The sequence below is a fragment of the Lynx rufus genome, unplaced genomic scaffold (assembly GCF_022079265.1).
Source record: "Lynx rufus isolate CCGP_SWC_20201006 ecotype Redwood Valley unplaced genomic scaffold, mLynRuf1.p SCAF_9, whole genome shotgun sequence".
NCBI lineage: Eukaryota > Metazoa > Chordata > Mammalia > Carnivora > Felidae > Lynx > Lynx rufus.
In genome coordinates, this window is record NW_025814897.1 from 59,254,550 (window position 1) to 59,280,846 (window position 26,297).

General features: G+C 53.3%; 1 protein-coding gene across 1 annotated transcript; it reads left to right on the forward strand.

Moving 5' to 3' along the window:
- Window positions 1-2,858: 2,858 nt before the first annotated feature.
- On the forward strand, window positions 2,859-26,011 carry STARD10 (StAR related lipid transfer domain containing 10). Its single transcript, XM_047070546.1, has 7 exons — window positions 2,859-2,966; window positions 3,356-3,666; window positions 21,831-21,978; window positions 22,588-22,691; window positions 23,358-23,475; window positions 25,289-25,341; window positions 25,592-26,011. Exons 2-7 carry the CDS (start codon window positions 3,460-3,462, stop codon window positions 25,835-25,837), a joined length of 876 nt encoding a protein of 291 aa, XP_046926502.1. The 5' UTR covers window positions 2,859-2,966; window positions 3,356-3,459; the 3' UTR covers window positions 25,838-26,011.
- The last annotated feature ends 286 nt before the right edge of the window (window positions 26,012-26,297 follow it).

The window sequence follows — 26,297 nt, forward strand, 5'->3', positions numbered from 1 at the left end:
AGGCCCTATGGCTGCGCAAGGGTCTGCAAGGGGCAGAGTGGGGTCATGCCTTGCCAACCTTTAACACTGTTTAATCTTTCATGAGAATCTTAACCACCATCATATCAAGATGTTACCTTAGCACTTTTTGTTGGAAACATGCCATTTTTGGACAGTGTATTCTCTCTACCTCCCCTCCCAGTTATATTTTTGGTTATTTGGGGGTGAAACTGACACATGTACAACTCTTTTCATTGCAATAATTCTCAGTAGGTATTTTTATTTTAGATGAAGAAACAGGCTCAGAGAGGATGTGTCACCTGCCCTTGGTCACACAGCTAAGAGATAGGTGTAGCTGGGATTTGAACCCAGGTCCATTTGTGCTGCCAGGTTGTGCAGGGGTGGCCAAGTCCTAGAACTCCTCCCCAGACTCCTCCCCTAGGTCCCCTTTCCCAGCCCTCCTGGGCTCACTGTTCCACCCTTGAGCAGACAGGGTCCTTCTGTCTTGCTCAGGGGTGTTTAAAGGTCATGTTTGGGAGACTGTCATAAACCCCTGAGCCAGAGACACCTAAATTTGGGGGGGGGGTGAGGGAGGGGGACTTGCAAGGGCAAATTAATGATAAATAGGATGGGGAGTGATTCTGCCCATCCACTTGGCTAGCTAGCCTGGCCTGAACCCAGGACCCAAGGTTGAGCCCAAGGCATGGCTATCCAAGCAGGGGTACCAGGTCACTTACTTCTGACCCAAGACCTTCAAAAGATTCATTCTTGGTTAATCTCTGTTTGGATTTGAGTAATGGTTTGGTTTCTGCCATCTGTACCTCTCTGTCAATCTGCCGTTACTACTGTCAACCTAGCCTTATCTCTTTTACCCTGGACTGGGTGATGGGCATGAAAGGTTTACTGCCCTTGTGCCTGCTGTCTGCTGAGATGTTATTGGAGCCCTAAGGAGGCAGGATCCACCAGGCCAGTGCTCCCATCTCTTTTCCTTATCGTAGATCCCAGAGGCTACAGTTCACAGAGTTGGCCCTGTAGACTCCTTTTTGGGTCTCCCACTGAGCTGTGTTGTGGGAGATAAAACACAATCTGGTTGTAGCCGTCAGCTAAAACCACTGAGGCCAGGGGAGGGGCAGTGACCTGCCTAGAGTTAGGGTGGAGACAGAGGAGGTACATAGCAGAAAGCCATAGCCCTGGCTTCATCTTGAGCCCAGAGCCAGCTCCCCTGCCACCACTCCTACACATTTAAAGAATGTGGGTTAGAAGGGGTGGGGGTGAGTATCTGACTATGCCACCCACATACTGGAGATCTAAGGTGATCACACTTCATGGGGACCTGCAGCTCATTTTACAGGATTTAGTTTGCAAAATGCCCTTTGAGGTCATCTGCCATCATGGCTCCCTGCTCACCCCCACTCACTTATAAAATTGGGCCTGATTCACAAACATATTGGAGCCCTAAGCACTGTAGGAAAAAACACCTCTATTTGTGAACACGCTGTGACAACTCCTCGTTTTTTCTCTAGCACCTTTAAGAAAAGCTCTTCCATCCCAGAGATCTAGGATGGTGAGGCTAGGAGGTTATACGTTCTTATTCCTTCATTCCATAGATGGGAAACTAAGGCCCAGAGAGCATGGGGCAGCCAGAGCAGAGAAAGGAACCTGGGGTGAGAGGAGGCTGTGACCTGGATACTATTCAGGATGGCTATGTACTCACTGTGTAACACTGGGCAAGTTAGCTGTTCATCCAGGTGAGCTCACCAAGGGCCCTCCCTGCCCCTCTGTGGTCAAAGGCCAGTCACTGGAATGAGTGAATGCTCAGCCTTGGGCCATCTGCCACACTCATGCTGGCCTGGCCTCAGAGAAGTTGAACTATTTATTGGCCTCAGTTCACTGGAAGTGACTGGAGGCAAAGCTGGCACTAGGACCCAGGGGGCAGGTGGCAGCCTCCCAGGCTGGAAAGGGTGGCTGCAGTGCTGGTGGACCTATCTCCCCCGTGGCTTTGGAGCCCTGGCCAGCTCTGCCTGGGGAGGGTCAGGGGAGCCCCAGAACTCTGGGGCCAGGTGCTGTTGAGAGCCTAGTCTAGTCCATGGGAGGTATGTGGACAGGTGCTGGGATGCTCAGGGCAGATGGTGGTGGACAACTGCCAGAGTCCAAAGCTGGAGGGGGGCCTGGTTAAATCCCCCAGCTGGGAGTAAGACTGGAGTGGAGATTTTACCCAAGTCTGGTCAGTCTATGAACCTTGAGGCTAGTGGGCTGGATCAACTTCCTCCTGGGTTTGTGAACCTCACTGTGAACTGGGTTAGAAGTGTGTAGGCTTGGCGTGCCTCGTGGTTGGTGGGGGATGCAAGCTTTGGCATCTCTAAGTTGCTCTTGATTGTGGCGGGGGTGTGTGCCCATGTTTGGGTCTCTGGAGTGTCGTGTGGGGGCGTCTCTGGGATGTCTGGGGACAGCATGCCTGTGTGTAAGTAGGTTGTTGCAGGGGTGTATAGCTGTGAGTATGGGAGGGGGATAGAGAGAAGGGGCTTACAATTAACTTCCAGAATCCCTCTTCAAGCACCTCAGAGCCCCTCCTCTCAGAGTCCACTCTAACTCGGCCCCTTCCAGCCCCGTCCCCAACCCTAGCTTGAGGACTAGCGCTCTCCCGGCCCCGTCCCCCTCCGGGGTGGGGCGGGGGCGGGCGCTAGGACCCTGCGGGGCGGGGCGGGGCGGGGCTCCGAGCTCCGTCAGCTGTACCTCCGCAGCCTGGAAAATACCGAGCCCCGGGGAGCGGAGCCCCCGAGCCTCTGAGCCTAGCCCGGAGGGAGGGAGAAAGGGAGGGGGCGCGCGGGGCGGGGGGGGGCACGGGGCGGGGCCGGGCGGCGGGACCCACTGCTCCTCCCCCCGGAGCCCCCGCGCGGCCCCGGTCGCCCGGGCAGCGGCGGCAGCGGCGGCGGCTGAGGCGCTCGCACCCCGGGCCCTGGCGGGCCCCCGCGGAGCAGCGGGCACAGGTGAGCGTCCGGCTGGGCGGGCGCCCCACCCCGCCCCCACCACCCGCCCGGCGCGCAGTCCGCGCCGGCGCCGCTGCCGAGTTAGTTGAGCCGGTCCGGCGGGCACTGCGCGGAGCCCCGCCGGACCGTCCGTCACCTCGGGTCCTGGCCTCCCCCGGGTTCCCGAAGAGCTCTTGAGGAGCCCCCGCACCCGATACGCGGCCCCCACTCCGGCCCTAGGGAGGTCTGGGGTCGCTCCTGGGGGTGGCCCCCGTGATTGCCCTGCGCGGTTCCGCGCTCTCTAGGGGGCCAGCCTCTGCCTGTCTCGAACTCTCCATCGGCCCAGGACCCCGGACAGCCCCACCCGCGCCCCCAGCGCACTGACTCCCGTCCTCAAACCGGTCCTGCAGGTCCCAGGAAGGTGGCGTCAGCATCTGCAGCCGCGTCGACGTTGTCGGAGCCTCCGCGGAGGACCCAGGAGAGCGGGACTAGGACCAGGGCGCTGGGCCTCCCCATGGATAAGTCCGCTGCCTCAACAGAGCCCCAAGGGCCTCGGCCAGTCCTGGGCCGCGATAGTGTCCAGGTGCCCGACGACCAGGACTTCCGCAGTTTCCGGTCAGAGTGTGAGGCCGAGGAGGGCTGGAATCTGACCTACAGCAAGGCCGGCGTGTCTGTGTGGGTGCAGGCTGTGGAGATGGATCGGACCCTGCACAAGATCAAGGTAGGATTGCCCTGCCCCACGTGCAGCCTCCACTGCGCCCTTGCTGCCTCCGACAGGGAGTCCCCCTGCTCCTCTGCAGGGCCACAGACACCTGGTCGGGCACCTGGACTCAGAAGGAGTTTCCTGCCAGGGAACCAGGAGGAGGCACAGTTTGTTGGGCAAGGGCTCCTCACACAGATGGGCCAACTGAGGCCTGGAGAGGGGGTGTGACTCACTCTGGCTCACTCAGCCAGAACCCAGGCTTCTGCATGCCCTTGCCTGCTCCTGGGAAGTGGGCTGCTGCCAGGCCTGAGAGAGTGGTCTCCTTCTGGGACTGTGCTGGCTGTGCAAGTCTTCACTGGGTCCCTGACTTGAGTCATCCCAGGTGGGGAGACTGAGCCCTTCTCTCCCTAATTCCTGGTCTGTCCTCACTCTCAGCAGCCCTGGGTGCCAGGGACCTGATTCCTTCTTGCCTGATGTGCTGCTCTTCCCTCTTCCTTCCCTGGCTGCTCCCAGAGTCTCCTGCAGGGACTTAGGGTTGTGGTTGGCAGATCCTGAAGGCAGGGACTTGGATGTCCCTGCTTTACACAGGGCCAGGCTATGGGAGAAGGGGGCCAAGGGAGGCCAGCAGATGCAGGGCAGACACAGGCACATCAGCTCCCTCAGAGCCTAAGCCCCACTCCTCAAAGTCCCATGACTTTCCTCTTTGCCTGAACCGGGCAGGCTTGAGGTTTGGGACCCAATGAGCCCACCACCCCTTGGGGCCTAGATGGGGCAGAGGCTGGTGAAGACTCTGGTCTAGAGGCCTCGGTAGCTCCCCCCAACACATCTGGTATTGCTGTGAGTGCCTCATTTCGAGGGGGGAAATTCTCCCTTAAATGGGTTCTTGGCAGTAGGTTGTGTCCTTCACTTCCCTTGCCTTTCCCTTGCCCTCCTCTTTCTGCTGCCCTCCTCCCGGATGTAGGGGAGTGTATTCCTGTTGGGGGGGGGTAGAGGGGAAGGGCACTGGACTCTGAGGGCACTCCTACCCAGAACCTGCTCTCAGACCTAGCTCTGGCATCTTGACTTCATACCACGGTCTAAGAAAGCTGACCTTCCCTCTCTGACCCTATGCCTTTCTGCTTTACTAAATCTTAGTCGTTTACAGCTTTGTCCATTTGTCCCATGTGGCCTTCTGGCTCATGCTTTCTGCTTTCTCTTCCCCCTCGCCCCCGTGACTCTCTGTCTGCATCCCAGCTATCTGATTATCTCTTTCTCTCTGGGTTTCCATGTGTGTCTCCCCATCTGGGACTCTGCCCAGGCCTGAGGGCCCTGGGCCAGAGGCTTTCTGGGGGCCTGAACTGTGTCTGAGGCTGAGGAGCAGGGAAGCACAGGGCAGCTGGTGTGTCCCAGCTTGGTGCTCTCTGAGGGCAGGGACAGATCCTATCCCTCTTTGCATCCCTAGCATCCAACACAGATAGAGCAAGGATGTTGTTTGAATGAAGGATGGAAAGAAGGAAGGAACAGACTGAATGAAAGGTGAGCAAGGTTGTTGTGAGAACAAGGTTGTTTTCCTGTGATCTGGGAAAGGCTTAAGGCTCTCCAGAAGGGGAAGGTCTGAACTAAGTCCAGTACTCCCACCCTCTGTGTCAATAGGGCGGAGCTGCCTCCTCCAACTGGCTTGGTTAATGAATAAACCCAGCCCAGTCCAGGACTGGAGTTGATGGGTCTTGGGGCCAGACTGCCACAATAGACCCCTTGTGGCCAGATCAGTCTTGTCAAGTGGACTTCCTTGGGAGAGGAGGGGACTTGGAAAAACTGGGTGTTGTGGTCCCTAGCTGGGACCTGGATCCTCCTTCCCTCTCAGACTGAGCAGAGTTTGGAGGTGCCAGAAGACCTTTTGCAATCCCTGTTTCATACTCCCTCCTCACTGGGGTGTAAGTGAGGACACTGAGGCTCAGAGAAGGGCAGAGGCCAGTCTAGGGTCACAGAGCCAAGTCCTAGAAGGGCCAGGCTTGGAACCCAGATTTCCAGTCTCCCAGCCTATCTCTCTCTGTTCTCCCCACAATGGAGATAGAGTTGGGGACAGGAGGCAAACAGAGCTGGAGCCTAGGATGGAGGCTGGGACCTTGGCTATGGGCATCCTGAGCAGCCAGCCCCCTGACTCCCCATCCCCTCAGCCCAGCCAAGTGGAGCTCTGGGAGATGGGCAGGAGTCTCTGAGCATCCCATCCCCGAGGTTCCAGGATTCCCAGGTTCCATGCAGGAAATCTCATTTCTGATAGGAGTCAAGCATCTTTTCCATCTTCAAATTTGCCCTCAGGCCAGTCCTGGGCAGTAGTAGGCTTGTCTTCATGCTACAAAGAAACTGAGGCCAAGAGTCACTTGCTTAAGATCACAGAGCAGCTGAGGCAGGCATAGGACCCAAGCCGGCCTGACTCCAGAGCACCTGCCCCCCTCTGCTTGGGCTCACATTGTTAGTCAACGTTATGGCATTTGACCGCATCAGTAACTCTTTGAAGTACACGGTGTTCTCATAATCCCATTCCTGTTTGATAAATGAGACAGCTGAGGCCCAGAAAGGGGAAGTGACTTGCCAAGGTCACACAGCAGGTCTGAAGCCAGAGTCCCCAAGGATGATTGGGTCACTCCAGGGGGCTGGGACTCAACCACAGGTGTTTGTTTAGCTTTTGACCCCTTACCCCATCCTGCCCCAGCCTGTCTGTGGGCCTGCCCCTTGAGCTGGGAAAGCCAGCCTGCACTCTGGACATGCCCTGTTCTCGTGATCCTCAGGTGGGGGTGGGGGTAGGGTTCCATCTATCGGTCTACCTTATTGATTTTCTCCTCATCTCCCTTCCCCTAGACTTATCCTCTCCCTGTCCCTGTGTCCAGAGGTCCCCGAGAGCCACTGTAGCTCTGGTCCCAGCATTTGGAGCAAAGACAAAGGGGAGAGGTTGTTGGAGGTCATCTCTACCCTTTTCCTCCCTCCTGGCCTCCAACATGGCCTGGCCTGACCTCGGGTCTACACTGTGCTTTGGGCACTGGAGAGGAGGAAGACACTGCCTTCTGAGAGGTCCGGCCTTGTTCCAGAGGCAGATGTTGAACACAGATCCTGGGTCCAAGGCAGAGGGCAGATTGGAACCAAACCTAGGTCTCTCAATGCCCAGGCCAATGTCTGAGTGTATGAGAAATGCAAAACTAAGGGGTCTGCCAGTCATTTAAGCAGGGCCAGCTTAAGTCCATTCCTGGCTGTGGTATCCTCTTCTGTGGATTACCAATGGTATGTCCCTGCCCTTTTCTGGGCTATTTCTCCATTTCTGCCTTGGGACTTTCCTGGCTCTAAGGGCCTCTGAACTAATGGGACTCAAGGGCCCATGGGAGAGAAATGAGGAATGAGGGGAAGAAAGCAGGAGGTGACATGGCCTGCCAAGCCCTGCCCTTGATGCTCATGTGCTCAGACTCTCCAGTGTTGCAGCCTGCCTAACCTTGTGCTTGGCTAGCCATGTGAGAGGCAGAGGAGATCTGGTCCTGTCTTCCAGAAGTTTCCAGACCCTGGTAAAGAGAGGAAGGACAGTTCCAGGTGACTTCTGCCTACTACATGGGGCAGATGTTCATAGGCAGACCACAGAGGCAGGAGTGGGCCTAGTGAGCAGGGTCCTTGAGGGGCTTGGTGGGAGGTCTCTTGAGGGACTGTGGCTGAGAACCTGAGGTTCCTCTTGCTACAGGAAGCTGAGCAGTAGAGACCTGTCTTCTCTGACTTCCTTTCCTATGGCTCCTCCCCTTCTGCTTTGGAGAAAGCTCCTCGGCCCCTCCCTTCCCTATCTTACTGTCCACCTGCTCCCATAAGGCACCCTCACCCCACCCCCTCCATACTCTCAAGTCTGTTCCCTCTAAGTGCCTCAGGTCAGAGGTGGCTGGAAACTTTAGGGGAAGTCTTTCTGGGCTAGGCTGAGTCTCTGGAGGAGAGAGCATGTTGTCCAGAGTCACGGCCACATGGCCTTGGGCAGGTTGCTGCCACCACCTAGGCTTTAGCTTCTTCATCTGTTGAGTAGTGCTGCCCTGCCTGTCTTTGGGCACTTCATTCATTCATTTACTCATTGAGTGAACATTCACTGATAGCCTCTCTGCCTGGCCCTATGCTGAAGGTTAGGGACAGAGAGGAGGATCAAGCCCAAGCGCTGCTCTCAAGGAGCTCCTTTGTGCATGGACAGACACTTGTCACAGAAGCTATGGAGACCCAGAGGGGGCCTCTGAACCAGCTTGGGGGCCAGGAAAGGCTTCCTGGAATGCTCAGGTGATCCCTTTGGAATTGGGTGGCGAATGAGATGGACAAGTTTGATTGCATTGGGAGCCTTCCATATAGAGGAGCAAGCTGTGCAAAGCCCAGAGGTGGGAAATAGAGTAGTACATTAGGAGACTGGCAGGTGGTTTAGTATGGAGTTGGAGATGATTAGAGAGCTGGACCAAGGCCCCAGAACATGGGTCCTGGAGGTCCTGGGATGCCGGGCTGGGGCGGGGGGGTGGGGGGGATTCGATAAAGCAGGTAGGAAGTGGAGGAGGAGGAAGAGGAAGGGGAGGATACTGTATTTGTCTGGATAGAGGTGCTGAGTCCTGTGTGAAAGCAGGGGCTGTGGGGAATGAAGCAAGGGATTGCATCCAGAGAGATTTAGGAGGGATAATGGATGGGACATGGTGGTTATAGCATAGCCCTTTGCAGTGTGCAAACTGTATTGTGCAGGCTGGGGTGTAAGACTGTGGATATGCAGCCCCTTTGATGCCTGCCTTGGTGGGTGAGGAACCTTGTGAGTTTGAGCAGAGTGGGGGTAGGTGCCTCCAGTCAGTGTCCCCCTGGGGCCAGAAGAGCCCTTAGTCCCCAGGCTGGCTCTGTGCCTCCACACCCGGCTCCCCAGGCTCTGGCTTTTAAACTTTAACGAGCCCCAGCTCAGTTTCCAGCCCAGAGTCTTTAAAGTTTCAGGAGATGAGAGGAAGGAGGGAGTCCTGGAGACGGATGGGTTTTCTTTCTTCCTCTGCATCTCCACGCCTGACTGGGCCACCTGGAACCAGGGCTGTGGGTGCTATGACTCCAGAATCTGGGACCTTGGCTGGGCCACTCCAGCTGGTTCCTGAGGGGCTAGGGGCCACAGGCCTGGCAACAAGTTTGCCACCATGATAGATAGGATAGAAACCTTATTCCAGCCCTGATCCTTTACCTTGGCCTCTGACCTAGGCAGATGAGCATGTGCCAACAACAGGTGGGAGGAAAGCTGTTCAGAGCAGGTATTAGGCTTGAGGTGTCCCTGTTCTTCTTGGTGCCTCACTTTATCCCCTCTGGCATGCTTGCACTGGGCTCTGTGCTTTGGGGCCCTTGAACCTTCAGAAACACATACAGTGAAAGAAAGTGGCAGGCCCAGGACTTAGTGGTGGATCCCATGCCAAATATAGGTTCCTCTCACCTGTCATTAGAGAGCCTGGGGCAGGTGACACAGGGCCACTGGAGCTATTCTCTAGGGCTTTAACCTAACATTTGCCTCCCTGCCTCTCATCCGAGGCTCCCTGAAGACAGATACTAGCTACTTCTGATATCTCTAGAATCTTTATGTACTGGGGCAGGTGAGAAATGCCTGCACATGTACACTGTCCCCCGCAGCACACACACATGGGAAGTAGGGGGATGAGTACTGTGGTCCTGGGCCATTTAATCTCATCCTTGGGTTTCATGCCACAACTTGCATCTGCTCCTAGTTGCTGAGATCCCCTCTACCATCTCCTGGCACCCACCCCCCGGGCCCCCCTCCCCATCTCTGGTTCCTTCCAGGTTGCCTGGGACCTGATTCTGGACCAAAAAAGTGATAAAAGTCTAAGGCAGAGGCTTGGCAGAGAGGATGGAGTTCCCTTGTGTGTCTCTGACATTCATTCATTCAACACATTTTTATTGAGCACATACTATACGCCAAGTATTGTGTTATATCCAGGAATTTAGTGGCAACTCAGACAGATCAGACTCAGCTGTTATGAGGCTTACATCCTAAGGAAGAGACAAGAAGAATAGAAGCAAACAGATCATTAAATAAGATACCAGATGGTGGTTATGGTGGTGTTATGAAGACAGGATGGTATGATAGGGGTTGTCTGGCCTTCTATGTGCAGATCTTCTGTTTGTGGAGCTGGATTGTGGGTGACTGCGTGTGTGATAGGGTCCTCGGTTGGGTGGACTGTGAGCCTCTTCACATCTGCCCAGGTGACATCCCTGGGGCAGAAACCTGACTGGGGTCAGTAAATCGTATTGAATGTGTGTATGTGTGTGTGTGTGTGTGTGTGCATGTGTCTGAGGTGGTGTGTATGTACCTCTGAGTGTGGGACTGTGTGTTTCTGTGTCTGGTGTTACTGTGTGTGTGAGTCACGCCCCCTCACTGCAGCAGAGTTGTCTCTGATCCAATTATGTCTCCTCAGCTGTATCCTGGCAGCTCTAGCCCCAGGCTCAGTGCTGGTTCTGCCACAGTTTTCCCCTCCCTACCTCCATCCAGCCTCCTGACCCAGCCTCTGGGCCTACCTCTGGGTCTCAGGGTCTCCTCTTAGGGTGTGTTCTCTGTCCCCATCTCTGATGGTTACTGCTTCTGCCCTTATGTCTCTACTCGTCCCCTTTCCTCCATTTTTTTTCTGTATCAGTTTTTTATTCATTCAACAAACCTCTTCTCATACCTCCCACCCACTCTGCCAGCCGCCATGCCAGTGCTGGAGACACTCGGCCCTGCTCCTGAAGCCTAGTGGGGAGACTGACAAAGATGGGGACAACCTTCCAAGAGAACTCAGGCAGAGGGAGGCCAGTGGCTGGCAGCGTGGGGGGTGTCTGGGTGGGGCCTTGGGAGCCCAGCAGGAGCCAGGTGGCAAGCTGAGCAATTCTCACTGAATCCCTCAGTGGGGTAGGCTCCCAGAGGCAGGAGTGCAGACTGAGAGTGAGAAGGAGTGGAGGCGGAACCAGAGTGAGGAGGACATCTTGGAGTTGGGATCTGGCCTGAAGGCAGAGAGAGAAAGATAGCAGGGACTTTCAAGCTGGGCAGTGCCATCATCAGCTCTGGGTTTTAGAAAGCTCCCTAGCTGCTGGGGAAGCACTGGCCTGGGAGCCAGGAGACCAGAGACAAGGATGCTGCTTCAGTGGTCCAAGCAAGAATGAGGAAGCCTGCCTCGGGTTGGTGAAGAGGAGCTGTTGGAAGGTCATGGCTGAGTGCAATCCCAGGAATGAGAGGGAGGGATGAGTCCAGAGCCATGCCTAGGTTCTAGGCACTGGAGGGGAGCACAGGGCAGTGGGCATTGGGGTGGATAACACGACAGTACTGGACATGGTGAGTGAGAGCCTGTGGGCCGTCCAGGGGGTGATGCCCAGGAGGCTGTTAAAGATGCTGTCTGGAGCTTACTAGAGAGAGTGCTTTGGGGGCATCGGGCAGTCTCTGGAGCCCTGGGAGGTGTTTATCCAGTTTGTGTTTGTCTTGATGTCTGTGTGCCAGCCCTGGCCATTGTCTCGTGTCTTGTGTCACTAGTCTCCCCCATCCCTTCCTTTTCTTCCAGGCCCAACCACCTCTGCCTCTCTCCTCTCCTCCCTCTTCTGTCTGGCTCTCCCACCTCCTCCAGGGCTGGAGTGGCAGGAGCTCCAGACCAGGAGGTCAGCTTCTGAGATGTCAGAGCAGGATGGTTCTCACTGCTGTGCAGCTGGGGCCTGCTGGTCTAGAGTCTGAGGGGTGCAGTACGGGTCCAGGGAGGCTGTTGGAGACTTGGGGGAAGGACAGAGGAAGGAGGCAGAGCAGGTATGAGTCACTCAGCGCTGGATGGAGAGCATAGCAAAGAGCCTGGGTTAGTCTGCCTGAGCAGACTTAGGAGCCCTGTCTAGGGGAGGGATGGCAGCACCTGCACTCTCCATAGTCTCAAGGGGACCCCAATTTTGGGGAGAAGATGGTTTGGAGGTATTTGGTGCCAGATCCCTTTTCCTTCAGAATAGAGGGCCATAGGGCTTGTGTGGTCATAGTACAGGTGGGGATACTGAGCTAGAAGATGGGGGAAAGAGCCCCTGCTCTGGGCTCACACCACACATGCTCTCTGTGTCCTTCCAGCTCCCCTCACTCCGGACAGAGCCAGCCCCAACGGACCCAGCCCCTAGCATGGATCCTCAGGGACAGGCCTCACCTGGCCAGGTGCTCGCTCACCTGGAATTCCTTGGGTCTTCCACAGAGCAGAACCTTGTTCTCAGGGAATAGCCTTGGTGAACTGTGGGTCACACTGGGTTCTGTGTTGGTTCCTCTCTTCACTTTTTTGAGCTACCATTTACAAATGGGCATAATCTTCCCTCCTCCCAGGTAATTGAGAGGATGGAATTAAATGAATTTGTGAAGCTCTTAGCACACCATTAACTTTTGCTGAATGGATGAATGAATGAACAGCCTGAGGTTCTCTAGGGACAGCTCCATTTCCTCCCACCTCCTTCCATGTTCACTCAGGTTACCCAGTGGAACTACCTGAGCCCTCCTCTTCCTCCAGCCCCCAGGCTCATGCCAGCACCTCTGCCCAGAGCTCTTTCACCTCCTTTTCATCTGAGTGCCGTCTGCTTTTCCGTTTATCCTTTAGGACTCCACTTAGGTGCTCCTCCTTGTAGCTGCATCTTAGCCTCCTGCATCCTCTTCCCTGCCCTGCCCACCCACGGTTGTCATTGCCTGTGCAGCTTTGGGGGGGGGGGTCCCCCTCTGGTTCCACTCCTAGCATGGTCAGATGATGTGGAGCCTTTCTAAGTAACTCAGCATTAACATGGGCAGCCTCAGGCCCCATCTCAGCTCAGCCCAGACTTCCAGCTCCAGGGAACAAGGACCTCCAGGTTCTGGACAACACTCTCAACTTGGAGAAAAAAGTATAGTTTCTATGTCTTGTATAAACTGTGTTGTACCAAGAATCCAAAAAGGAAAAATAAATCACCAGAGCCTCAATTCCTGAGTAAAACTTTTTCCTTGGTTCCTTTCAACTCTCACGCAAGAGTGTACATAATTTATACATACTTTAGACCTTGGCACAGGTACAAGTTTGTATCTTCTTTTTTCATTTAACATTGCATCTGTAAAAGTTTCTTGTATTGCTACCGAATTATTAATTCTACATTTCCGGCAGCTGCTCCATGCAGGCCTGTTCTGGGTTCCGAAGGTTCAGAGCCTGCCCTTCCCTGGGTGGGTGGTGGGGAGCCGTGCACAGTTCTCAGTAGCTGGGCAGCAGTCATCCAGGTGATGTGTCTTAACCCAACCAGACCCAGCTGTTGGTGATGTTCCAGGTTCTCAATATATTTTGCTAATTACAAATGCAATAATATAGTCATAAATATTGTAGCAAGTTTTTTTGGTGTTTTTTTTCTCAGTATAAATTTCTGGTCCTGGAGTTCCAGGAATTGAGTTGAGAGACATTTTTATGACCTAAAAAATATTGAGCCTGGGTGGCCCAAGTCGGCTAAGTGTCTGACTCTTGATTTTGGCTCAGGTCATGATCTCATGGTTCACGACATTAACCCCCGCATTAGTCAGCACAGAGCCTGCTTGGGGTTCTCTCTCTCTCTCTCTCTCTCTCTCTCTCTCTCTCTCTCTCTCTGCCTCTCTCCTGCTCATGCTCATGTGCTCTCTCTCTTTCCCTCTCAAAATAAATAAATAAACTTAAAAAAAATTTGCCAAATAGTTTTCCAGAATAGCGGAACCAACTTTTGGTGTCACTAACTGTGTAACAGTTTTAGCATGTCCTCACAAGCAGTAAATATTTTGTATATTTTAGCTAATTTACTAAAATATAAATTGGCACCTCAGTACCATTTAAATTTACTTTTCTTTAACTATCAGAACTATTAAGGATCTTTCAGCAAGTCCCAGAATCTTCCCTGAACTTGTCTCTGACACCTCCTACCCCTACACTGCATTTTATGTAAGGATGATGGCAGAAGGAGTAAGCCTCAAGTGCCATGGAGATTTTTACAAGTCTAGGAGGTTTTCACCAAGATTCTTCCTTCTGAAGTCCACAGAAGCTCTAAGGACCGCTGGCCATGGACCCTGCACTCTAAAAGTCAGAGAAGCCTACACAGGCACAACCTCTTTTCTGTCTCACCTGTCCATCCTTCCCTTCAGAAATACTTCTTTACTAAACCATGCCAGATACAGGGGGTGCCAAGATGAATAAGGGGCCACAGCACTGTGGGCCAATCAGTGCATTGCAATGCATGCTGATAGAGGGAAGCCCTGGGGGTGAAGGAGACAAGAAGTAGGCCCCAGGTCATCCTAAAAGATTTAAGGACAGGAAGGGCTGCCTGGACAGGGAACAGCCAGACTGAAGTTTGTTCAAAAACAAAATAGGGAAGGAGCCAGAGAAGGAAAGTTCTCAGAAAGCATAACTGATGAGATCTCTCTCCTCCTGCATCCCATTCCCCACTTTCTCTCCAACCCCTTGTGTCAGTGCCCTTGAGCTATTCTTGAGATTTGGGGGGGACATGGAGGAAGGTCTTAGAGGTCTGCATTCTGGGAGCTCCAGAAACCCAGAGGCAAGGGCAGGTGCTTTATCAACTTGGCTTAATGCTGGCTTCTTGAGGCCTTTGGGAGAGACAGTGGGGGCCCCTGGGAGGGGTCCCTTCAGAACAGGAGGCAGAGGCTCTGCTGAAGCTGAGCCTCTCACCGGCTATATGCCCCAGGCCAGGCTGTATCTCTCAGCACCAGGGCTGACATGGAGCTGGCAGTGCCCGGTTGTGTGGGCTGTGATGGGGGAGCAGATACATTTTTGTAGGGCCCTGGTGGAAGAGGGTTGCCCATTTGCTCCCTGTCCATCCACACTGTGGAGGGATCTGGGCATTTTTGTTTTTTTAAACTTTGTTCCCTGGCCCTGTATATCCTGCCCTTTGGGGATTAGCAAGAAGGTGCTCCTGTAGGCAGGGCCTGAGAAGTCCTGGGCGGGGGGCGGGGGGGGGGGGGTTGGCACTGGGGCTTGGGGCTGGAGGAAGAGCAGCTGCTGTTGGAGCTTTCTGTACAAGCCTCACTTAATCCTCACAGCTCCGTTCTGAGGGGAGGATTATCTTTGTTTGACAGATGAAGATACTGGGACTCAGAGCTGAAGTCCTTTGCCCAGGCCAAGGCCAGGAAAGCAGGATGTAGCTGGGCAGAGGCCTGTCTGCCCTAGCCAGCCTGGAACTGCTATGTAAACATGAGCCTGTGTGTGGCCTGGCTGGGTCTGGTGGGGCAATGCAGTGGCTGAAAGATTCTCGGGGGTCTTCCAGGTGCAGAGCACCTGGGTGGAGTTTTGGGAAAGTACAGCTCTGTCTTTGAGCCCAGTGCAGTCTGAGGGTGGAGTCAGGAACTCTGCTCTGAGGAAGAATGTCTGAGCTTCGCTTTCCTGGTGAGCAAGCCCTCCGAATCCGATGAGCTCTGCATAATAACCGTCAATTAACTAAGACAGTCTCCAGTTGCCAGCATGTTGTTTGAGCTGGGCCAGTCCTGCCCCTTGATGAAGGTAGCAGAAAGCCTTAACAATCTGGGGTCAGACACACCCAGGCGATAGTTCTCTGCTTTACCACTCTTAGCCTTCAGGCCTTGGTCAATCCTTGTAATGCTCTGGGCCTCAGTTTTTGCATCTGTAAAATGGGGATGATGATACCCATTGGGGTGTTGGGAGAATAAGAGACAGTATTTGTACAGGACACAGCTTGGCGTTGCAGACAACTGGCAGAGGCGGTTTGACCTACATGTCAGCTCCTATGGGGTCCATGGGCCAAGTGTTGTTGTCTCCTCTGTGATGATGACTTAGGCAGTGATTTGGAGCCATTGGTACATGGTAATGGTTATTGAGGTTGTGGTTATCATTCAAGGCTGTGATTGATTTGATAGTGAGTACCCCACCCCTGGTCAGGAATGCTTCCTTTGATTTGAATATGGTTCTGTTGGGAAAAGATGATTTGCATAACAGTTATTCCTTTTACAACACTGTCTATTAAAATGCAGCATTGTGAGTAGTCAGCACAGCCTGTGGGATGTTTCAGAGCCCACACGAACCCCTTACCTTCTCTGGGCCTCACTCTCCCCAGTGGTAACTGAAGAGTGTGGAGGAAGAGATAATCTCCTGGGTCCCTAGGACTGTGGGATAATCCGTGTGTTGCACATATCCCACGGGCAAGGATACTGGAGACCTGGGGTGAGGGCCAAACTTGGATCCACCTGTCTGTCAGTTTGCAGGTTACTGACCTGGCCTTTGGCCCTCAAGGCCATACCACAGCCCTGTGGAGGTGACCTTACTTCTTGTCCCCTGTCTCGGCTCAGCTATCTCCCTGGGTCCTGGGAGATACTGGAGCCCTTCTCCCCACCATTTCCCTCCCTCTGTGGAGATCCCTCCTTCTCTAAAGCTGAGCACTGGGAAGGCCTCCAGAGAAGCACAGGGCAAGGGTGGGAGAGAAGAGAGCGGCACAATGAGACACAGCTTGGGCACTGGATCCTGCTTGGTGCTTAATTATTTATTTATTTAAAATGTTTATTTATTTATTTTTGAGAAATAGAGAGAGCGTGCACAAGTGGGGGAGGGGCAGAGAGAGAGGGAGACACAGAATCTGAAGCAGGCTCCAGGCTCTGAGCTGTCAGAGCAGAACCCAATGCAGGGCCCCAACCTACGAACCACGAGATCATGACCTGAGCTGGTTGGAAGCCTAACCAGCTGAACCACCCAGGCACCCCTGTACTTATTTTTTTAAGTTTCCAGGTATTTGTACTCACCGGTCCCTCTGCTGAAATGCCCTCTCTCCCCTTGCAGCACTTCTGCCCCTTTTCCTTTTAGACTCTGTTGCCTTCTGCTCTCACAGTTACTGTGCCCCTCTCCCCCACCCCTACTCATTCTCTGCTGGGATTCTGTGTCCTTGTCTCTCATGCTACCCACTTGTTGGGGCCTCTGGCTCATCTCCAAGTTCCTCCTGCCCAGTTGCAGTGTCCTGGTATATAGCAGACTCTAGAAAGAAAGTGGTGGATAGATAAATGGATGGACCAATAGGCAGGCCCCAGGATGAGGCCAGAGAAGCATAAAGGGCACAAAATGCAAATGTGACCTGGTCCTATCCTGTGGAAGCGTGAATGGCTGCTCATGGAAGCTGGCTGAAGTCCTAACAGCTACTATTTTTTGAGTATTTACTATGTGCCAGGTATATTGCATACATGATCTCGTTTAATTGAATCACAACATCCCCATGAGATAAGTACTCTTATTATCCTTGTTTTTCATGTGAAGAAACTAAGACTCAGGAGCTTGTGCCCAAGGGGAAGGAACTGGAATGGGAACCTGGGATTGCCAGGCTCAAAACCTGCAAGAGTCTTCCCTGGTGGCCCTCTTCACTTGTCCAGTCCCTTCTGACCATGGCTCCGTAGGACTAAGTGTGTTGAGGGTTGAGGGTGTGCAGGTCCCAGGGCTTCTGAGCAATTCCAGTTTTCTACCTCCTGGGGCTGGAGAGGGTGGAATGTGGGAAATACGGTCTGTAGTTTCTCTGGTGTCACTTGCTCCCTCTGGGCCACAGTTTTCTCAGCTGCAAGTCAGCTTCCCCGCTGTAACCAGGCTTTGAGGGTTTTGCAGCTCAGCATGGCTCCTTGACTGAGCAACCCAGAGCAAACCCCCTTCAGTTCTGGCTTGCAGGGGCAGCTCCCAGATGTCCAGAGGAAGTGACTGACTTGCCCAGGGCCCAATGGCTGTGGGATCCAGTCACAGGCCTGCCCCCTAGGTGCTCTCCAGTGACTCACCGCTACCCCCACCATCCCTCTGAAGACTCTTAGAATTACACCTCGCAGATGTGGCAGCTGCCACAGTGGGCAGGAACAATGCCCTATGTAATCTACCCCTCTTGGCACAGGCCCCTAGCTCCTGGGGGCTGTGGAAAGAGCATGGCTGGGAGCCAGGCGGGATGAGGACGCCCACGGTCACTCTCCACTCTGCTCTCGGGACCAGCCACCCAGCCTGCCTGTTTTGTCACCTGCGGTATCACCACCCTAGCCAGGGTTTCCTGCCCTGCCAGCAGAGCGCCACTGCCGGCCTTCCTGCCCAAGAGCCTGCCACTAGCCTGGGAAACCTTTAAAGTTCCCCTATTTTGAAGATGAAATGTTATCGCTTCTCAGCCTTTTGGCTAAGATCGAGGGTAAAGATGAAATGTTATGCAAAGTTTACACTCAACTGCCAGGTCTGTCTTGGGTCTGTCTCGTGGCCATGCAAGCCCCGCCTACTTCCCCCGCTATCTCAGAGGGAGGCCTTTGGTCCTGAAGCCACAACAGCCCTGAGCGGTGTCTGGGCAGTGTGGGCCTCTCCTCAGGGTGCACCCAACCCCCAGCCGTGAGTGCACCTGGGTCCTTGTGCACGCTGAGCCTGACCAGAGGGAAGAGGCAGTCCCAGGTAGGGTTCTAGCCCAAGAGCATAATTCTGTCGTCACTGCCCCTCCACACACTCACTGCCCAGGATAACACCTCTGAGGACTTGTAAAGCCAAGTCAGCTTGGCTATAGAGAAGTTCTCGTTTCCTCAGAAGCCACACATGAGTGGTCCTTGATGGTTGAGAGTACAGGAAAATCCGGTTTTGAATCCCTGCTCTGCTGCTTTCTTGCTGTCTGATTCAGACAGGTTGCTTACTCTCCTGAGCCCTAGTCTTCTATGCACAGCACAGGAGTAATGCCAGCTCATAATTTGGGGTGAAGAGTGAGCTTGCATTGAATGTCTGCTGCAGCGTCCAGACCTCCACACAGCTGCTCAGTACAGGTCGTCCGGCTGCTGCTGCTGCTGCCAGTTTGACCTCTGCCTTCTTCCCCCACGCCTTTCTCACCATCCCAGCCCTTCCCTCACTCCGTTCAGTCACTCACTCACTCACTCACTCACTCGTTCCTTCACACGTGTCATTAGTCTCCTTAGGTGTGATGGGAGTTCCTGGGTACTTCCTTGACTTTCACAACCCTGACACTCAGCAGGGGAGACTTTTGTAAAAGTCCCTTATTTGGGGTTTGTCTGATTTTTCTAATGACTGGATTTCGGTTATGCATCTTTGGCAGAAATGTCACCTAAGTGGTGCCTGTATTCTCTTCGTTGCATTCTATCAGGCAACACCCAGTTGTAACTTGTCAGCACAGAGCCCAACGTGGGGCTTGAACTCATGAACAGCAAGATCGTGACCTGACCTGAAGTCGGACGCTTAACCAACTGAGCCACCCAGGAGCCTCGAATAATCTGTTACTATACTATTTTATTTTTTCATTCTATTTTGTATGTTAGAGACAAAGCATGCATGTGCAAGCAGGGGAGAGGGGCAGGAGACAGAGAGAATCTTAATCAGTCTCCATGTTTAGCACAGAGCCCGATGTAGGGCTTGATCCCACGACTCCAGGATCATAATGTGAGCCAAAATCTGAGTGGGACACTCAACTGACTAAGCCACTCAGGTGCCCTGATTATCACTATTTTGATACTCGGGTTGTCCTAGCTTTAGCCTGTGGTAGGTGGCCAGGTCTCCTAGTTTGTCTGGGATGGAGGGTTTTCCTAGGATGTGGGATTTTCAATGCTAAAACTGGCAAAGCCTTGGGCAGACCCTGACAAGTCACTCACCCAGTCAGTGGGAGCCCTTCCTCTGGCTCCTGTATCTGCTTGGCAAGGTCCCTATCATTCTGTGAGTATGTCCTTACTTTCTGGCACAATAAGATGTTCCAGGCTCATCTTATCTCACCCAGCCCCAGAATCCTGAATTTCTCTAGGAAAACCTGGAACCAGGACCTTTTGAGTATTAGTGGAGAAGAGGTGCCTGCCTCCATTCTGCAGAACTGACCTCCTCCTTTGTGTCCTCACTGGGCAGTTTAGGGCACCTCTCCATTTTCAAGTTGGTCTCCTCCCTCAACTAGAAGCCTCTCAAGGACAGGTCTCAGATTCACCTCTGATTGTTCTGTGCTCTGCACAGGACTAGAATTGGGGCTGTTAGTTAAATGACTGGATCTAGACTCATAACCTTCCTCATGGATCAGAAAAGCAGAGAGGGAAGGTGATTTGTTCAGACTCACACAGTGAGTTTTTGCAGGCTAGAATCTGTCCTCAAACTTTGATTTTGTCTGTCTTGTCTTTTCTTTTTGCAGTTTTATATCTTTATTTGAAAATCAGCAATTAGTTCTCATCCACATTAATTGTCTGTAGATTTTTGAAAGTGATGTGGGTACGCAGGTAACTAAGGCATAGAGCTTGTTTGAATCTTCATCCTTGTTAGTTTCCTGGACAACTGCACACAGATATAGTATGGAACATTCCTTATTCCTTTGGCCCAAACAGCTTTGTTGAGCCTGGTGTCAGTGAGCTTCTGGAGTTCCCATCTCCATGGCAAATTTCTGTGTCTCTTTGGGGGCCCAAAGGGCACACTTCTTGAGACCCACTCCTTAGATGCGCCTGTGAATGTTGATGGTGTGTGTTCCCTGGTCACTACCTCACTGATGGTAAACGGCCCTTCCTCTCATCATGCTTCTTTACAGGAGCCATTCTGCTGGGCCCTGGTTGAGACGACTGGAGAAATGTGAATATGCTCTGAGTGTTAGATGTGCTGAAAATTAACTGCAACAAAATGGTAGAGATTGTTGCCTGAAGGCTACAAAATGGAATGCACAGAATAATCTCATTCGGGGGAAATATGCACAAAAAAGGCTTGGGAAGAACAATCACTAAAGTGTTAACAGTGGCAATCTCTATTTTTTTTTTTTTAACGTTTATTTATTTTTGGGACAGAGAGAGACAGAGCATGAACGGGGGAGGGGCAGAGAGAGAGGGAGACACAGAATCGGAAACAGGCTCCAGGCTCTGAGCCATCAGGCCAGAGCCCGACGCGGGGCTCGAACTCACGCACCGCAAGATCGTGACCTGGCTGAAGTCGGACGCTTAACCGACTGCGCCACCCAGGCGCCCCAACAGTGGCAATCTCTAAATGATGAGAATATGATGGTTTTCTTTTTGCTGTCTGTATGTCTAACTTTCTAAAACATATAGTACTGTTTCTACAATAAGGAAATGATTTAAGTAGAAAGATCTCCCAGAGATACTGAGAGGTACACTCACCGCATGCCAGGTACTATCCCTTTTTTTTTTTTTTTCCTTCTCTCCCTACACCCACCCCCCATCCCCGCCCTTCTTTCTCCAGCCACCAGTGGAGGTGTTACCTTTATTTCTGCCAGGTACTATCCTAAGTGCTTTATACACATTACCACATTTTGCTCTCACAGAAATACTCGGAGGTATCAGCCCAATTTTAGAATTAAGAAAACCAAAGTTTGCTTCCTATGTGTTTCCCGTGGCACTGTCTGAATGCCCAGGTCTGGGAGACCTTTTTAAACGACATAAGAAAACTTGTCCAGTTGCTGAGGGGACCTTGAGCCTAGGCCTTGAGCTTTTGGGTGAAAACAATCACCGAATAAGGACGTGAACTAAGTTTCACCTTGCTGAGTGCAAACCTAGCAAAACCTAGTTCTGTTTTTACTTGCTTCCCAGACATATGATCTGGGTTAAATCCCAGCTCTGCTGCTTACTAGCTGGGTGACCCTAGTCAAGTTACTTAACCTCTCTCAGCCTCAAGTTCCTCTTTGCATTTCTTGCCTGGCAGAGTTGTTTTGAGGGTTAAATAAAAAAGGGGATCCTTGGCTCTTCTCTCCCCTAGACGGAAAGTTCTTTGAGGACAGAGCTAAAAACTGTAAGAAATCCAAAGATATTTGTTGGATGAGGGGGAAAAAAAGGTAAATTGTATGGTCAGGTGGTGAGTACCATGGATGAAAGAAAGCATCCATTTAGGTATTTGTTTATGCCTTCATTTCATTTAGCATGTAACCATACCAGATTCTCCGCTGAGTCAGCCATGAGCCTCCACCCATGAAGATCAGTGGTCTGGGAGGGCATAGATATAGAGACTTAGTGTACGGGAGTCCAGAAGGTCTGGCCTGGTCATTCAAGAAGGCTTCCTGGAAAAGGAGACTGGGATGGAACGGGAGGCTTGGTGGGAGCTGAGATGGGGGAGATGGTCTCTGGATACAGGGGCTGTCTCTCTCCTCGCACGGGTGGCTTCTGGGAGGGCTGGACAGTTAAGCTCTTCTTGATGTTCTTTCTCCCCTTCTTGCCTGTCTGCCCTTTGGTCTCCTGGCCGGGGCTTTTAGCCCTGTGTGACCCTAACAACCCATGTGTCTGTCTGCAGTGCCGGATGGAGTGCCGCGATGTGCCAGCTGAGACACTCTATGACGTCCTACACGACATTGAATACCGAAAGAAGTGGGACAGCAACGTCATTGAGACTTTCGACATTGCCCGCTTAACAGTCAATGCTGACGTGGGCTATTACTCTTGTGAGCAGGCGCAAGAACACTGATCCTAGCCTCCCTGCTTCCATCCAGGCCTCCAGCCCAGCTTCCTTCTCCCACCTTTCCTCCTTGTGATCACTCCCATGGCCAGGCTGCTCAGAGACCTGAGTGCTAAGATGTAGGGCTGCCCTCCCTGACATTTCTGTCCACTCCTAGACCCTTGGGCACACACACGTACACTCACAAACACATACGCACTCCCATGTTCATGTATACACACTCCACACACATGCACACAGAGTCATGTACACACTCCATGGCCACATGCCACATATTCACAGTCACACATTTTCTGATACACACGCCCACAATAATATATTCACATTCACATATACAAACAGGCCAGGCCAGCAAGGTAAGGGCCGTGTGAGGTTGTGAGCAGGAATGGCTGGTGACAAGAAGGGAGAGGGTTCTGTCTCTTTCCTAGTGTCAGCTCTGGGATTGTGGTCTGGTGGGTGGGTGGGGGGTGTATCTGTTTGGATCAGGGGGGACTGGTGATTAACTAGGCATCCCTGTGTCCCTGGCTTCTGCTATGCCCTCCCTTGCAGGCAGGCAGACCAGAGGTCTTGCTGAACTGTCCCTTGCCCTCCACAGGGAGGTGTCCAAAGCCCCTGAAGAATCGTGATGTCATCACCCTCCGCTCCTGGCTCCCCATGGGCACTGATTACATCATTATGAATTACTCAGTCAAACATCCTGTGAGTCTACCTGCCTTCCCTGCTGGGTGGGCAGGGGAAGGTCCCAGGTACGGCTGGGCCAGCAAGCCTGGCCCAGGAAGAGGCTTCTGGCTACTACCATGACTTTCATGTGACTTCAGTCTGGGCATGAAGCTCTCTGGCCCTCAGTTTCCTTACTATATAGTGAGAATAATGGCTCTTGTCTCCCTGCTCAGCTCTCAGGCAGATGAGAAGAGGGTGATGTGAGCCATCACTGTGGGCAAGTGGGATGGGCTGGCTCAGAAAGGGGGTGCAAGTAGTAAGAGGCAGGGCCTCTTACTTCCCTGAGGCTGGGCCACCTTGATCTCCACAGCAGGCAAGACAGGCAGGTACAGCTGGCCTGGGCAAAGATGAGTGCATGTGTGAATGCCCGTGTATGTGCTCATGACCCCTGACTCCAGACTGAGGGCTTTCCTGAGGGGAACAGGGAAACCTTGAGAGGCAACAGTGACCTAGACTGAGTCCTCCCTTTCTCCCTATCCCAACATCAGGCCTGTTCTGGAGTGGATGCCAGGGGATGTGAACTAACTGACTGTGTGTGTGTGTGTGTGTGTGTGTGTGTGTGTGTGTGTGTGTGTGTATGTACTCATAAAGACACTTCTTTTGTCCCAACCCTCAGTCTCACCTCCCTTTGCCTTCCATCCCCAGAAATACCCACCTCGGAAAGACTTGGTCCGAGCTGTGTCCATCCAGACGGGCTACCTCATCCAGAGCACGGGGCCCAAGAGCTGCGTCATCACCTACCTGGCCCAGGTGGACCCCAAAGGTGAGGGCTTGGCCCTGGCAGCTTATCATGGGATCCTTTCCTATACCACAGGAGATGTGGCCTGATCTACTAGGGATCAAAAAGAGCCTGTGTTAGGAGCTGTTTTGTATTTTGGGGCATCTCCATCCAAAATATCATTTGAACCAAGATTTGAGACTTTATACTGGTTTGAAAAGCAAAGGCCAAAGTGGTAGCCATTGCTCCATGACAAAGCTTGGAGCTCTTTTCCTGGGTTCCCACACCTCCATGCTCTGACTGGCTTCCTGCTTACTGTCTGCTTTCACTCCGTCTGTCTTGCTAGCTCCCATCTTCTGCCCATCCCAGAGGCCCTGAGTTTTCCAGGCTTTCCCCTTGGGAATGTTCAGCTACTCTCAAGACTTCTGTGGCCAGCTGACATGTCTCTCTCTGCTGGGAACCAGATCCCTGTGGCCATTGGCCTCCTGGACTCATCCCTTAAGATGTCTTCTGGGACCTGAGACTCACTGTGTCCAAAGCTGAGCTATGAACTATCTCCCCTCCTAGTTTTCCCCTTCTCCTAAACCTCCCCCTAGTCACCCATACCAAGAACCTGGCGGTTGACTGGGATGCCCTCTGCTCAGCTCCCAGGTCTGGCCACCAATTCTTATTGATTGTACCTTCTAAACAGCTCCTGAATCTGTCATTTCTCTCCATAGTCAACGACCTTCTCTGTCCATACAGCTACAGAGGGATTTTTCCCAAACATGCATTTCCTCATGATTCTCTTCTGATTCAAATTCTTCTGTGACTTTCTGTTGCCCTCAGAGTGAAGTCTAAGCCCCCTCCCCACATTTCCCAGTCCTTCCTCACACCTTACACCATCCCACCTCCCTGTCTAGGCAGCTTTTTCCCTCATCCTAGAAACATCTCTCCTCCCTTACGCATGCCCCCAGGACTGCTTCACATGTCACCTCCTCTGTCCCTGATGCCCAGAGTTACCACTGGCTCCATGCTCGCAGGCCCATTCCCCTCTAGCAGAGCATTTGGTACACTGTCGCGTCTCAGACAGTGAGTTGCTCTTTGGGTCCCTGGGGCTGGCCCAGAGTAAGTGTCATGGAGTGGATGTGGAGTGTGAGTGAATGGGTGAATGTCTCAAGGACGGGTAATCCCTGAACATCTTTGCCCGGGTGTGCCCCAACCCCACCAAGAACCCAGTGATGTAGGCCCAGGGCTCCCTAGCACCTCACTGACTGAGTGTGCTGGGTGTCAGAGGCAAGAGCAGACATTTGGGAATGAGACAGGGTGGATGGTTGGGCTACCAACTATGGATTCCAGGTGAGCCCAGGATGGGGAGCTTAGCCAAGAGGCCTATGTAGCAGCTAGGCTGCCTGGGGTAGGGGGCTTGGGAGGACAGGTAGAAGGCGGGGTAGAGCATCAGGGCCATTCACAGGTTGGGTATGAGAAAGAATGTCAGTGGAGGGGAGGTGACAGGCAGGAGTTTGGTGGGTCAGGATTTCAACCCACTTGTAGCCTGTGGTCACTTAGGACCCTGTGGTTTTCTTCCATGCTCTGGGGCTTAGCAGAGGGTCAGGAGGGGTATAGCAGATGGGTTTGGGGGAGGGGATACGACAGAATTGAGCCTGGGGACCTTGGTCTGAGACAGAAAGAGAGAGTGAGGATGATGAAGTCTTACAGGACTTGCCTCACAGCCTCCTCCCCTCCCATGGAGAAGAGGGTAGCCCTCCTTGGAAGCCCCAGGCTGGAAGGAGTAGGTTGATACGTATGTTTGGAGGGAGCTGGGTCCCTGAGGCTGCTTCTTCCCTTCTCTCCTCATTACTCTTCCCTGCTCTCATAGGCTCCTTACCCAAGTGGGTAGTGAATAAATCTTCTCAGTTCCTGGCTCCCAAGGTGAGTGGCCTTGGGACTTTGGGGTATGTAAGCAGCGGGAGAGGGTTCCGGCTGAGGGGGTGGGTCAGGGATGGAGACTGGGAGTCAGGGGTGGCGGAGTCAGGGCTGAGGGGCGGAGTTATGAAATGGGCTAGAGTCAGGGTCCCGGGAGCGGGGGACTGAGCCACTGGAGGGCGCAGGCCGGGAAGTGGCGAAGACTCAGTCCCACGCCGTGTCCACCCCTGACTCGGATGTGTGGCGGCCCCCCCAGGCCATGAAGAAGATGTACAAGGCGTGCGTCAAGTACCCAGAGTGGAAGCAGAAACATCAGCCGCACTTCAAGCCGTGGCTACACCCGGAGCAGAGCCCGTTGCCGAGCCTGGCGCTGTCGGAGCTCTCCGTGCAGCACGCGGACTCGCTGGAGAACATCGATGAGAGCGCGGTGACGGAGAGCCGGGAGGAGCGCACAGGCGGCGCGGGCGGCGAGGGCAGCGACGACGACACCTCGCTCACCTGATTGCGGCACCACTGCAGGGACCTAGACAAGATGGAGTGGGGTCAGGGGTGGCGGATCCTCCCGCGCTTTCTCCCCTCCCCCACCGCCTGCGCCTCCTAGGGACGCTGGGCTGGGGCCCAGGCTGGCGCTGCCGCCCCACTGGACACAGCCCCAATAAACGATCCCACAGCCTCAGCTGGCTCGTCGCTGTGCCTGTTTCCCACCTGCCCGGGCATGACCACTGACCACCGTCGCCTTTAATCCCCTTGTTCTAGGGTTCATTTTGTTAATTTTATTATTGATCCCCTGGCCTTTGCCCCTTTACACATCCTCTCATTTCCCCATGTGTAGCTGGAGTATGTGTCAGGTCATCACCCCTTCCTCCTGTCCATGGTGTGTTCTGTTTTCCGGTGTCTGTTCCTTAGTTCATTCATCCATTCACCTGTCCTTGTTACATGTTCATTCTGCCATTTGCTCCAGG

Coding starts and splice junctions, on each gene's coding strand:
- STARD10 (XM_047070546.1), top strand. CDS start 3,460: ATGGATAAGTCCGCTGCCTCAACAGAGCCCCAAGGGCCTCGGCCAGTC. Junction 23,476..25,288: donor GGCCCAGGTGGACCCCAAAG/GTGAGGGCTTGG, acceptor CTGCTCTCATAG/GCTCCTTACCCAAGTGGGTA. Junction 25,342..25,591: donor CTCAGTTCCTGGCTCCCAAG/GTGAGTGGCCTT, acceptor CGGCCCCCCCAG/GCCATGAAGAAGATGTACAA.